Source organism: Carcharhinus amblyrhynchos, chromosome 19, assembly GCF_965287045.1.
Source record: "Carcharhinus amblyrhynchos chromosome 19, sCarAmb.v2.hapA, whole genome shotgun sequence".
Classification (NCBI taxonomy): Eukaryota; Metazoa; Chordata; class Chondrichthyes; order Carcharhiniformes; family Carcharhinidae; genus Carcharhinus; species Carcharhinus amblyrhynchos.
The window spans coordinates 43,365,396-43,378,207 of record NC_137342.1 but is presented as its reverse complement, the minus strand read 5'-3'; the positions used below and the strand labels follow the sequence as shown (position 1 = coordinate 43,378,207).

General features: G+C 44.1%; 1 protein-coding gene across 18 annotated transcripts in view; it reads left to right on the top strand.

Annotated features, from left to right (window-relative positions):
• Nucleotides 1–12,812, top strand: part of celf2 (cugbp, Elav-like family member 2) — a 614,034-nt gene that overhangs the window by 526,718 nt on the left and 74,504 nt on the right. For all 18 annotated transcript variants that reach the window (XM_080207682.1, XM_080207689.1, XM_080207685.1 and 15 more), the window contains 2 exons: nt 2,426–2,474; nt 11,898–12,032. In XM_080207682.1, the coding sequence (XP_080063808.1) occupies nt 2,426–2,474; nt 11,898–12,032 (184 nt within the window). The remainder of the gene's footprint in view (nt 1–2,425; nt 2,475–11,897; nt 12,033–12,812) is intronic.

Below are 12,812 nucleotides of genomic sequence, written 5' to 3'. Positions count from 1 at the left end.
AGTACTTCATTGAATGTCAAGTGCTTTTATGGGTGGCACAGTGGTTAGCACTGCTGCCTCATAGCACCAGGGCTCAATTCTGACATTGGGTGACTGTCCGTGTGGAGTTTGCACATTCTCCCCATGTCTGCATGGGTTTCCTCAAGGTGCTCCGATTTCCTCCCACACTCCAAAGGTTAGGCGGATTGGCCATGCTAAATTGCACCTTAATGTCTAAAGATGTGTAGGATGTGTGGATTAGCCCTGGTAGATGCATGGGATTAAAGGGATGGAGCAGGAGTGTGGACCTGGGTTGGATGCTCTGTCGGAGACTCGATGCAGACTTGATGGGCCAAATAGCCTCTTTCTGTACTGTAGGGATTCTATTCTATAAGTTATTAAATTGTTAGCTAACAAGCATTTCATGCATTTGTACAACATTCTTCTATTTTAACAGAAACTCTAATGCAATTAAAATTAAAATGATGCATGAAATCACATTAAAAACAGCACCAAACAGCTAGTGTGGCATCGCCAGTGTAGAACGGTACTTCAAAGTGATTCACATTGGGCTGAAATAAAGACAGCTTAAAAACAGAGTGATTAGGAATTAGTTTGGTGGTGCCTGGGACCCTGGCAACCCCCAGCTCAAGTGCTTCAATCAGCACCGCTTTCCATCATGGCACAAGTCACCCAGGACAGTGTGTCACTGGGGAAACCTCTCAATGGATACTACAGTGTGCCTTTCTGAACAAGGCGATGCGCCGCCTTTCCGTTGCATGAAGTCTGCATTCCCTTGCCAGACCCAAGAGATAGCAAAGGAGCCCGTCCTCAGAGAGGTGAGCCGCTGGGACAGAAAGTGTCCTCCGTGCTTGTTTCAAAGCTGGAATGGTTTTGCAAGTCTGGCTAACGTGTGGATGATCACCAGCAAATATTAACATCCTATTTATAACGCTTTATCTTCTACTTCTGACTTGTCTATAGACTGCCATTAACTTTATTCACTTGTGACAAAGTGACTAGTGTCTACCATCTGTGCTGTAATATTGATTTTCTGTTGTTTTTTTTAAACCATAATTTATCGAGGTTGAGAGTTCAAACAGTTTCCTGCTCAGATTTACTGCCCATTATTTGTTGCAGTGAAGGAAATGGGTATGAGCCATGGAACTGTTATAGGTCAGTATTGAATCTAATAGAAGTGTTATGTTTTGCAAAAAAAAAGAGCTGCACTCAAGTGTTTAATATTCTTTATGAGTGTAATCTTGTTCTGATTCAGACACCCTGGGTGCCACAGAGTTCATTGTATTAACAATAGAGCTGGAGAAATACATAAATTCAGACGCTGGATACCTGAATGTTCAAGTCTGTCAGAATCAGCACAAGAGGAAGAGAGGGCTAAGTTTTCAATTGGCCGCCCTGCTGTAAAATTGGCATTGTTCTTCTAAGAAGCCATCTATTCGAGCAGTGCAAGTTGGGGGAGGAATCACAAGGAATAGGACAGAGTAGCCAAAGATGCCACAGATCGTTGGGTAAAGAGAAAGGAAATACATAAAAGCGTCAAGTTAGAGGATGTTTTTATTCATTTGTGGGACAAGGGTGTCACTGGCTGGCCAGCATTTATTGCCCAACCCTCGTCGTTGTCCGAGGACAATTGAGAGTCAACTACATTGCTGTGGTTCTGGAGTCACATGTAGCCCAGACTGGATAAGGATGACCAATTTCCTTCCCTAAAGGACATTAGTGAACCAGATGGGTTTTTCTGACAATAGACAATGGGTTCATGGTCATCAGTCGATTCTTAATTCCAGATAATTTTTTATTGAATTCAAATTCCACCATCTGCCGTGGCGGGATTTGAACCCCCGACCGGAACATTAGCTGAGTTTCTGGATTAAAGTCTCGCGATAATGCCTATAGGCCATCACCTCACCTATGTGAGGCTGATGGAAAAGGCAAAGAGAGCGTGGGGCAAGGCCATAGGGAAATTGGCACGGCAAAGGATTTTGAATTGAATTTGTTGGGGGCTGGGAGTTGGAACCAAAGGATTTAAATACCAGGGATATAAAACATGTGCCCGGTTCACGATCGCCTGTCTTTGTACTCTTGCACAATGTCAGGAGTCACCTAGACTGGAGGCAACCAATGAATGGGGCAAAGCAAGCTGGTGCCTAGGGAATAATTCTACACAAACTCTGACAGATAATTGAGGAAATGTGCAGATAAGCACCTTCTGATGATGGGGAATTGCTTGTAAAATAGAAAAGGGCATTCATTTTTATTTGAACTACTGCATTTCATGGTATTGTGATTTTAAATAATGGAGAGAGAATTGATACTATTCTGTGGCGACGCTCAGCTGGGAATATTCAAAATTGTGTCTGTTTGGAGCGGTTATTTTACTTTTTTTGTGTTGCAGAGAATAATTTTGAGTTCTCTTTCTTTTCAGATGCATCATCCTATTCAGATGAAACCTGCTGATAGTGAAAAATCAAATGGTAAGCAAGGCATCTGCACTGACGAATGGGGGATGGGATTTTTGTGCATGTTTTGTTTTGGGCGTTTTTGTCATGTTTTGATGCCCCCTCAGTATGTTTTTCCCTTTCCTCCCGAGTGCACTGACTGTAGGTGGATGCAGTTCCATAGGTTTTATGTTAGATTGGAAGAAATATAAGCAGGAGTAGACCAGAGGTTGCCCTGAGCCTGCTCCATCTTCCCACCCGTTCCACATACCACTTGATTGGTGACCTAGAGGGTGGCATGGTGGTTAGCACTGCTGCTTCTCAATGCAAGGGACCCAGGTTCAATTGCGGCCTTGGGTGATCGTGCAGAGTCTGCAAGTTCTCCCCATGTCTGCTCTGGTTTCCTCCCACAGTAAGAAGTCTCACAACACCTGGTTAAAGTTCAACAGGTTTATTTGGCAGCACAAGCTTTCAGAGCACTGCCCCTTCATCAAGTGAGTGGGAGTTGTGTTCACAAACAGGGCATATATATACACACAAACTCAATTTACAATAGTTGGAGTGCAAGTCTTTACAGGTAATCAGTTCTTAAAGGTACAGACAATGTGAGTGGAGAGATGGCCAAGCACAAGTTAAGGAGATGTTGTATTGTCTCCACAATAAAAAGTCTGACAACACCAGGTTTTAACACCACCAGACAACACCAGATAAAACCTGGTGTTGTCAGACTTTTTACTGTGTTTACGCTAGTCCAACACCGGCATACTCACATCATGACTAGTATTGCCTCCAGCCAGGACAGTTAGTGAGATTTTGCAAGTCGTGAGGGTTACAGATAGTGTGACATAAACCCAAGATTCCAGTTGACACGTCCTCGTGTGTGCGGAACTTGGCTATCAGTTTCTGCTCAGCTTGTTGTGTGTCGTGGAGGCCACCTTGGAAAACATTTACCTGAAGGTCAGAGGCTGAATGCCAGTGACCTCTGAAGTGTTCCCCAACTGGAAGGGAATGCTCCTGCCTGGTGATTGTCGAGTGGTGTTCATTCATCCATTGTTGTAGCGTCTGCGTTGTCTCCCAAAGGTACCATGTCTCAGGACATCATTTCCTGCAGTGTATTAGGTAAACAATGTTGACCGAGTCACAAGAGTATGTGCCATGTACTCCTGGATGGTGCTCTCACGTGAGATGATGGCATCCGTGTCGATGATCTGGCATGTTTTGCAGAGGTTGCTGTGGCAGGGTTGTGTGGTATCATGGTCACTGTTCTCCTGAAGGTTGAGTAGTTTGCTGCAGACAATGATCTGTTTGAGGTTGTGCGGTTGTTTGAAGGCAAGAAGTGGAGGTGTGGGGCTGGCCTTGGCTTGATGTTCGTCTTCATCGGCATCTCCACATCATTCCTTCCACAATCCAACGATGTGCAGATTAGGAGGATTGGCCACGCTAACTTGCCGTTTGGTGTCGCAGGATGTGCAGGCCAGGGGGATTTGCGAGGTAAATACATGGGGTCACAGGGTAAGAGTCGGTGCAAACATGATGGGCTGAATGGCCTCCTTCTACACTGTAAGGATGGATTCTATGATGATTCTATTGAGAGATCAAGAACCTGTCTATTCCAGCCATGAACATATTCAGTGGCAGTATCCACAACCCCCTCCAGTAGAGGATTCCAAAGAAACTCAATGTTTTGTGCGAAGGAATTTCTCCACATCTCAGCTTTAAGCAATCAGCCCCTTGTCCTGAGACCATACTCCCGTGTTCTCGGTTCCTCCACTGGGGAAATGACCTCTCAATAGCCACCCCTTCAACCCCTTCAGAAACCTGCATGTGAAATTGTCATCCATCAATCAATGGCCACTAAAAGCCCATCACAAGCCAGTCAGTTCAAGAGCAATTAAGGATGGACAATAAATGCTCCACCCCACGAATCAACGTCTTTTGCTGGACAGGCTAGATAGAGGGAGGATGTTTTCCTTGATCGGAGAATCTAGGCCACAGTCTCAGGATACGGGGTAGACAAGTTAGGACTGAGATGAGGAGGTATTTCTTCACCCAAAGGGTAATGAACTTGTGGAATTCTCTACCACAAAAATCACCAAATGTGTTCAAAGATGAGATTTTTTTAGATTTTACTGGTATTAAGGGATACGGAAAGAAAGCGGGAATATGGCAGTGAGATAGAGGATCAGCCTTGATCATATAGAATGGCAGAGCAAGCTCAAACAGCCAAATAGCCTTCGCCTACTCCTAGCTTCTATGTTTAATTCCCTTCTCGTTCCTTCCTTATCTTTCCTGCACACCTTGTGTTCTTAGTATCCACTCCTGCCTTTTTATTTGAGTCTCTGTTGTCACCAGAATGTTATGGTTGGACATGCCCTGGGGGAGGGGGGGTGCGGGTGCCAACCCCATCACCTACATGCCCACCCCATGCTCACCTCCATAATACGGGTGGGGGGGGGACGGAATTAAGAAATTAAGTTTCTTAAAGTTTACTTATCAGTGTCACAAGTACATTAACACTGCAATGAAGTTACTGGGAAAATCCCCAAGTCGCCACACTCCAGTGCCTGTTCAGTTACACTGAGAGAGAATTTTTGATTTGGTTTGATTTGATTTATTATTGTCACATGTATTAGTATACAGTGAAAAGTATTGTTTCTTGCACGCTATACAGACAGGCAAAGCATACCATTAATAGAGAAGGAAAGGAGAGGTGCAGAATGTAGTGTTACAGTCATAGCTAGGATGTAAAGAAAGATCAACTTAATGTGAGGTAGGTCCACTCAAAAGTCTGATGGCAGCAGAGAAGAAGCTGTTTTTGAGTTGGTTGGTACGTAACCTCAGACTTTTATATCTTTTTCCCAAAGGAAGAAGGTGGAAGAGAGAATGTTTGGGGTGCCTGGGGTCCTTAATTATGTTGGCTGCTTTGCCAAGGTATCAGGAAGAGTAGACAGAGTCAGTGAATGGGAGGCAGGTTTGCATGATGGACTGGGCTTCATTCACGAGCCTTTGTAGTTTCTTGCAGTCTTGGACAGGGCAGGGGTCATACCAAGCTGTAATTCAACCAGAAAGAATGCTTTCTATAGTCCATCTGTAAAAGTTGGAGAAAGTCATCGCAGACATGCCAAATTTCCTTAGACCTCTGAGAAAGTAAAGGCGTTGGTGGGCTTTCTTAACTATAGTGTCGGCATTTTGGGTCCAAGACAGGTTGTTGATGATCTGGGTACCTGAAACCTGAAGCTCTCGACCCTTTCTACTTCGTCCGCATTGAAGTGTTCAGGGATATGTTCTACTTTACACTTCCAGAAGTCAATAACTATCTCCTTTGCTTTGTTGACATTGAGGGGAGAGATTATTGTCGATGCACCAGCTCACAGATTCTCTATCTCATTCCTGTACTCTGTTTCATCTTTGTTTGAGATCCGATCCACTGTGGTGGTGTTGTCAGCAAACTTGAAAATCATCTTAAAATAGTCCCACCTATTCGTTCCTACTCAACTGCTCTACTCAAAATACACTAGTCCCCCCTCCCCACCCACCCACCTAAAAACCCATCCCCCCCCCCCCCCCCCACAACCTTAAATTCCCAAACCCTCCCTGGACTTTTCTCTGGGATCCACAGACATTGGTCTGAGGCCTGTTTACAGTCTTGACAATACCCACTAATGCATTCGTGGCACAGTCAGCACCTCTGGAGCTGCTAGTCAATCAGGTTGCCTAGCAGCCCCCGAGGGTGTGACTTCTTCCCCTGAGGGGCAGGAATTCCACTGGCGGGCTAAATCTATCCACCCCCAACAGCGCGTTATGTTCATTGGCTCCACACCAACTTTGCTACCAATGGATTGAGTGGGGGGTGGGGTGCAGTTATCCACTGCCCCCCGCACCCCACCCCTTTGCCCATAATATGCTGCCCCATATTACAATGTGACTAATTGCAGCTCAACAACTTCATATCCCACTCTTTGTAAGTTTACATGAACTCTTCCTTGGTATTTTTTTCACCCTTTGCCCTCACCCAGAGGTGCCAAGCCTAACTCCCCACCCACTAATTCAGAATCAGGAGGCAGGCTTAGTACAAGGGCAGAACGTCAATGGAATGTGACTTGTGTGTATACTAAACATGGGATGGAGTTGAGAGGGACTGGCCAAATCCCCTTCATTTTCATTTCAGGGAATAGTGATTTAAAAGAGGCTGGGAGACAGCCCCAGAAGCCGACAGTATAACTGGGTTCAAGACAAATGAGTTTTTGGAGAGAGTGGGTACTGACAGATATGACATGGTTGATTTATGAGAAGGAGATTGTTTTCTAAGGCCTAATGGTCTTGCTGTTCCTAAAAATGCATCTGCATGTATTCCCCCATCTGTGGAGGTGCCCTCTGGATGTTGACATGCGTGTGGTAGCATCGCACATTCTTTTACAGCGCTTGAGTCTGGTGAATTAGCCAAGATGTAACACAATTCATCAAATGTCCAAGATGGCACCCAGCCCGCACCCTAACGTTGAGCATTTGAATGCACAATGGTTTACTTGCATCCACGTTCAATCTTCTCACACTTTTAAGGTACCTGACTCGGTATTTTGGAGCAGATCCATCCGGTCACAACCCAGCTGGAGGTGCATGGACCCAGTGCGTAAATCTGATCTGAATGTGATCTCAGTAGGCAAACTCACCCAGAAACGTGTACAATGGTGCATCCAAAACCTTCGATCACTCTTGCTTCGCACTTGACTTGATGAGATGTGCAAGGATTTGTTTTCATGCCTTGGGTAATCATGTGAAATTTATCTACAAATAGGTTTTAAAAGTTTGTTTATTAGTGTCACTAGTAGGCTTACTTTAACACTGCAACGAAGTTACTGTGAAAATCCCCTAGTTGCCACACTCCGGCGCCTGTTTGGGTACACTGAGGGAGAATTTAACATGGCCAATGCTCCTAATCAGCACATCTTTCCAACTGCGGAAGGAAACCAGAGTACCCAGAGGAAACCCACGCAGACACCGGAAGACCGTGCAAACTCCACACAGACAGTGACCCAAGCCGGGAATTGAACCCGGGTCCCTGGCGCTGTGAGGCAACAGTGCTAACCACTGTGCCACCGTGCTGCCCTCCCTCAGTAGACTGAGCCTTGCGATGTATTTATAGAACTCTTCAACAGACGCAACCTTGTGATAATGAAGAAGGGCAGAGGAGTCTTAACTGAGTCTAATTGATTCCCGTGGAAAATAATTATGTTGTCTTGACTCGGTGCCCTTTGCATGGGGCTGATGAATCTTTCTATTTCACATTTGACTACTGGATTCAAAAGTTGTCTGTCACAGAAACCCGGAATTGCAAGTCGAACCGTGTGAGAGCAGAACCTTTGACTTTTGTGATTGAAGGATGAGCTCCTTTATCTTGAATCCTGTTCAGAACGAAGATTGCGATTTGAAACAATCCATTTTCAAATGTTTGATAATATTGCAGTTTCGAAAACAAATGACTCTGAGAAAAAAACAGTTTTCAAGTAATAGTAATTATAGATTAAGTTGTCATAAAAATTCATAATGAGTATGCTTGTGAATTTTCAGACTGTAATTAAATACCATATGTTGACATTAACAAACAGGAAGCCGGTTAATTAAATGAGACACTTTGGAGGCTCTTTCCACAATGACTGATTACTCATTGGAGTTGCACCAGGCTTTTGTATCAAAGGGTTTTGGGGGAAGGAAACAATGTGGACGAGGTGATTGCCATTTTCATCATGCCACTGATCGCAAGCAATGCGATCGGCATCCATCATTTCATGTGTCGACAGAGAGGTTAAAACCCTTGCCAGTAACTTTGTAGTTGGCGTGGATCGTTCCCCATGACTCACTTGGCACGTGCACTTCTCAGTTTGCAACAGAGCCATGCAGATGAGGAGTGCCACAAGTTTCAATCCCTGCTCTATGCTGAACTGGCCGTTGTAACCAAAGCGATGATTTAGGGTAGTTATTACATTTATCAGCAGCCCTGGAATAAGGAGATGTAAAAATCTGGCCAGAAATCCTGCAAAACTGCCTTGGCAATAGTAAGCTTGGATTTTGAAAGCCTGAGAATTGGAGAATGGAGACTGAAAGAGATAGAGAAATCCACAGACTTGAGGCTTTGAGAAGTACTGAATGGAAGTAGACAACGGTTTGAGTATTGAGTCAACACAGCGAGTTGAGTGGCAGATCATCAATTCCCCGCTAACTGTCTTTCTGACGCTGAAGGACTATCACACACTGTTAATCCTGTTGATGGGATTGAGTTGGATGGCCAGCAGTCAATAGGATAAATCATTACATTTAGTGCTGCTGACTGCCTTTAAGATAATGTGCATCTCTCGAGAATGTAAGCCTGTGAATTCTCTGATGTTGCCCAGGATTCGTGTCAAACAGTAATTCACCGTGTGGGATGCAGGAAGCCCTTTGGGACGCTTCAATTTCCAAGGCACTATATAAATGCAATCTTATTACTGTACAAAAGTGTAGCTTAGGAGCCTCTGAGACCACGACTAGATTAATTTTGGAACTGTGTTTCATGTTGGGGAATGAGTTCTTGCTCCCTGATCACTTTGCTTTACTACAAAAGTATTGGTCCGTAGCCGAGAGGGCTTCAACTCGTTTATAGATTGAAAGACATGGCAATGTCCTTCTATCTGCATGAAGACGGGAAACCAACGTTTTGTATCACGCAGTTCTGAGTTATGGAACACTAGTCTTCCTAGAATGTTCCTCCATTTCATGTAATCAAATCCAGTTGCCCTTCTGAGCAGCCATTTTCATTGTAGAGAGAATGGGAATGATAGCTATTGAAGTCAGAATGGATAAAGCAGTCATAACCGGCTTTAACAGAGTACAGGAAAGAAATAGAGAATCTGGTGAATTAGTGCAGCGACAATAATCCCTCCCTCAATCCCTCTTTCCTGATGCCTTCAACTTTTTGAATGGCCCTCCTTATGTTAAAGTGAACTTTCTCTAACCCTGACTATGACTAACACTACATTCTGCACCCTTTCCTTTCCTTCTCCCCTATGCACTCTATGAACGGTATGCTTTGTATCGCGCAAGTAATGATGCTTTTTGCTATATCCCAATACATGTGACCATAATAAATCAAATCAAATCTTTGCATTGTCTCACCACCGTTCCCTGGTTTACCTTATATTTTCTTCTACTCCTTCAAGTTCTTCCCTGGCTTCTCAATAATTAAACATCCTTTTCCCAACTTGTGCTGTGATGTTCTTGTGTGCAGTAGATGCATTCGGGAAGTTTGCTGCAACCAATAAGCACGCAATTGATGTCTCAAGCTTGAGATAGGTGGATTTATAAGTAAACATATGAAGCTATGAAATCAGAAGCAGATTTCAACTAATTAAAGCCGTGGAATCACTACAGTGCAGAAAGAGGCCATTTGGCCCATTGAGCCTGTACTGACTCTCCAAACGAGCATTTTATCCAGGCCCAACCCGACCCCATCCCTGCAACTCTGCCTTTTTACCAGGGCTAATCTACCCAACCTGCACATCTTTGGACGTGAAGGGGCAACTTAAGATGGGCAATCCACTCAACCTGCACATCTTTGGACTGTGGGAAGAAATTTAAATGCAAGGGAGAATATTTGAGATACAGTGTAATTTGGAAAAATGTGAGATTTGGTCGTAAAAAATGGGAAGGCAGGTTACTATCTGACTGTCCGTAAATTAGGAGAGGGGAATGTGCAGTAAGACCTGGGTGTCCTTGTACACCAGTCACTGAAGGTAAGCGTGAAGGTGCAGCAGGCAGGTAAAGAAAGCAAATGGTATGTTGGCCTTCATAGCGAGAGGAGCAGGGATGTCTTGGAGAGGTCACCCCTGGAATATTGTGTGCAGTTTTGGTCTTATTATCTGAGGAAGGATGTTCTTGCCCTAGAGGGAGTGTGGAGAAGGTTTAGAAGAATGATTTCTGGGCTAATGGGACTGAAGTACGAGGAGCGATTAGTTGGTTAGGATCATGTTCACTGCAGTTCAGAAGAATGACGGGGGCGATCTTGTAGAAACCAATGAAACTCTAACAGGACCAGTCAAGGTAGATGCAAGAAGGATACAGGGTAGAATGTTTAGGAGGAGAAATTTCTTTCAGAGTGTGGTCGGCCTGTGGAATTCACTACCACAGAAAATAATTGAGGCCAAAACTTTGTATGATTTCAAGAAAAGGTAGCATTCAAGTAGCATTTGAGGCCAAGGGGATCAAAGGATATGCGGGGGCGGGGAGGACACGATCAGTTAGATGATCAACCATGAGCATAATGAATGGCGGGGCAGGATCAAAGGGCCAAATGGCCTTCTCCTGCCCTTATTTTCCCTGTTTCTATGTATTTACTGTATACATTAGGGCACATTTATTTTTAACTAAATTAGCATTTTTTTTTGGATTACCAAAACGGCAAACATCTATCATTTTCAGATAAGTTTCAGGGGTTTTTTTTGTGTCCTTAAAGCTCACAGAAACTAAAATTCTCACTCTTTTTTTAAAAAAAAAAGTTGATTAGGTGATGACTCCATCAGTTCTGGAAATAGAATAACAAGCTGGAGGCTGGTGACAGTTTTCTCACTCCAGTTCTGTCCTTGACTGCACTGAATCTGACTGGAAATCTATCCCTTTTTTTTTAAAATATGCATTTTTTTTTGTCGATGCAGCCAGATAACTTGTTGTCAGTTGAACCCTGAGGTGGTGCCAATTTAGTCTTGCCTGTTTGAAACACTGACACAGAGCCGTGGCGAGAAAGGCTCGGTTCTGAATTTCCAAGGAAGGCCTGTTAACTACGCGCTGTTTATTAAAACTCTGGGGAACCTCCTTCTGATGTTGTGTAGCCATACCATCGAGGAATTCAAGTGCTCAGATTCCACTGCTCGCATTTCTTTGGAAAAAATCGCTGTGGGTTACACAGTTCACAGCCTACACCTTTACAGTAAATTTGATTTCTGTTTTTGAGTGTTTGGGGTTGTGAGGTGGAACAATCCAGATGCACATTATTAAACGCTGAAGGTATTGGAACACGACCTGCTGTAAATTAGCCCACGTGCTTATAAATATATTAATTTATAAATGATTTTGTTGCAAAGCTCTTGGAAGGTTGTTGAACGGAAGGTAGGCATATCCCTTCTGATTGCCTTTCAAAGCAGTGGGGGTGTTGGAGCTCACCCATGGGATTTGGGGTGAGCAGGGAAGCGATGGCAGCAGACATTTTTCACAGTTTGATTTGTTATTTGAACTAAATCGGCAGCGGGCTGACTGGAGGGAGGTTTTTAAAAGGTCCACGCTCTGGGGCTGTGGCTGATATCTCGTTACTGCCTCACCTCACTGCCGATCGCGCGAGCGCAATGCTGCCCGTCCGGAGAAGACCATCAAACATTGCCACTAATCCCCATCTATCTATTCTCTTTTCTCTTCTTTTTTCCTCCGCCCTTCCAGCTGTGGAAGACCGAAAGTTGTTCATAGGGATGGTTTCGAAAAAGTGCAACGAGAACGACATCAGAGTGATGTTCTCGACATTCGGGCAAATAGAGGAATGCAGAATTCTACGAGGACCCGATGGGTTGAGTCGAGGCAAGTGTGCAATCCATTCTGTCGAGCCGTTTCCCTGTGCTAATTGGAACTATATGTCTCAGTCAGTGAAGTAGAATGGTGCGTCTTGGCTCCATTCAAAACATTACATATCAATGCATCTCTTCCAGCCTGGTGTTAACTCTCTCTGCTCCTCCAGTGAGGTATTTTAAGCCTGTGATGCTGGTACATTAATCACTGGATTCTGTCTCACACCGTTCTCCTCAGTCATTTTATCATTAAATCTTGACTCCTGTCATGGCAGCTTCTGAGAGCTAATTCCAAAAGGCAACTGAAAAATTATTAATTTTTTTTTACTCGTATTGCCAAGTGGTTTTAGTCTTGTTAAAGTCCCCCAATTGTGACAAGGCTAATAACCTTCAATCTTGTTACCAGTAGTTACTTAATTTAAGTTTTGAAATGTTTCAAAACCTTCTCTTTAGGTTGGACACAGGAGGCCAGGTTTAGCCATCTGAGATTTACAGCAGCCATTGTGAGGGTTGTAAAGGGAGTATAATTCTTCAGTGATTATGAGGGTTGAAAAGGGGATATAATTCTTCAGTTGAGGGGGAGATCAATTTGCAAATGCCTGTATGAAATCAGACAGACCCCCCCCACTTCCCTACTGAGTGAAACTGGGCAGATTGTGAATAACTAATTGTCGGCAAGGCTGTTTGTACACTTGAAAAGGCAACAGGGAGAACTTCCCTGCAGCTGCACTGACTTCACAAAAGGTTCTTAGCAAGTCTCTTTATTATTTGCGGAAGGGATTCAGCCAAAGGT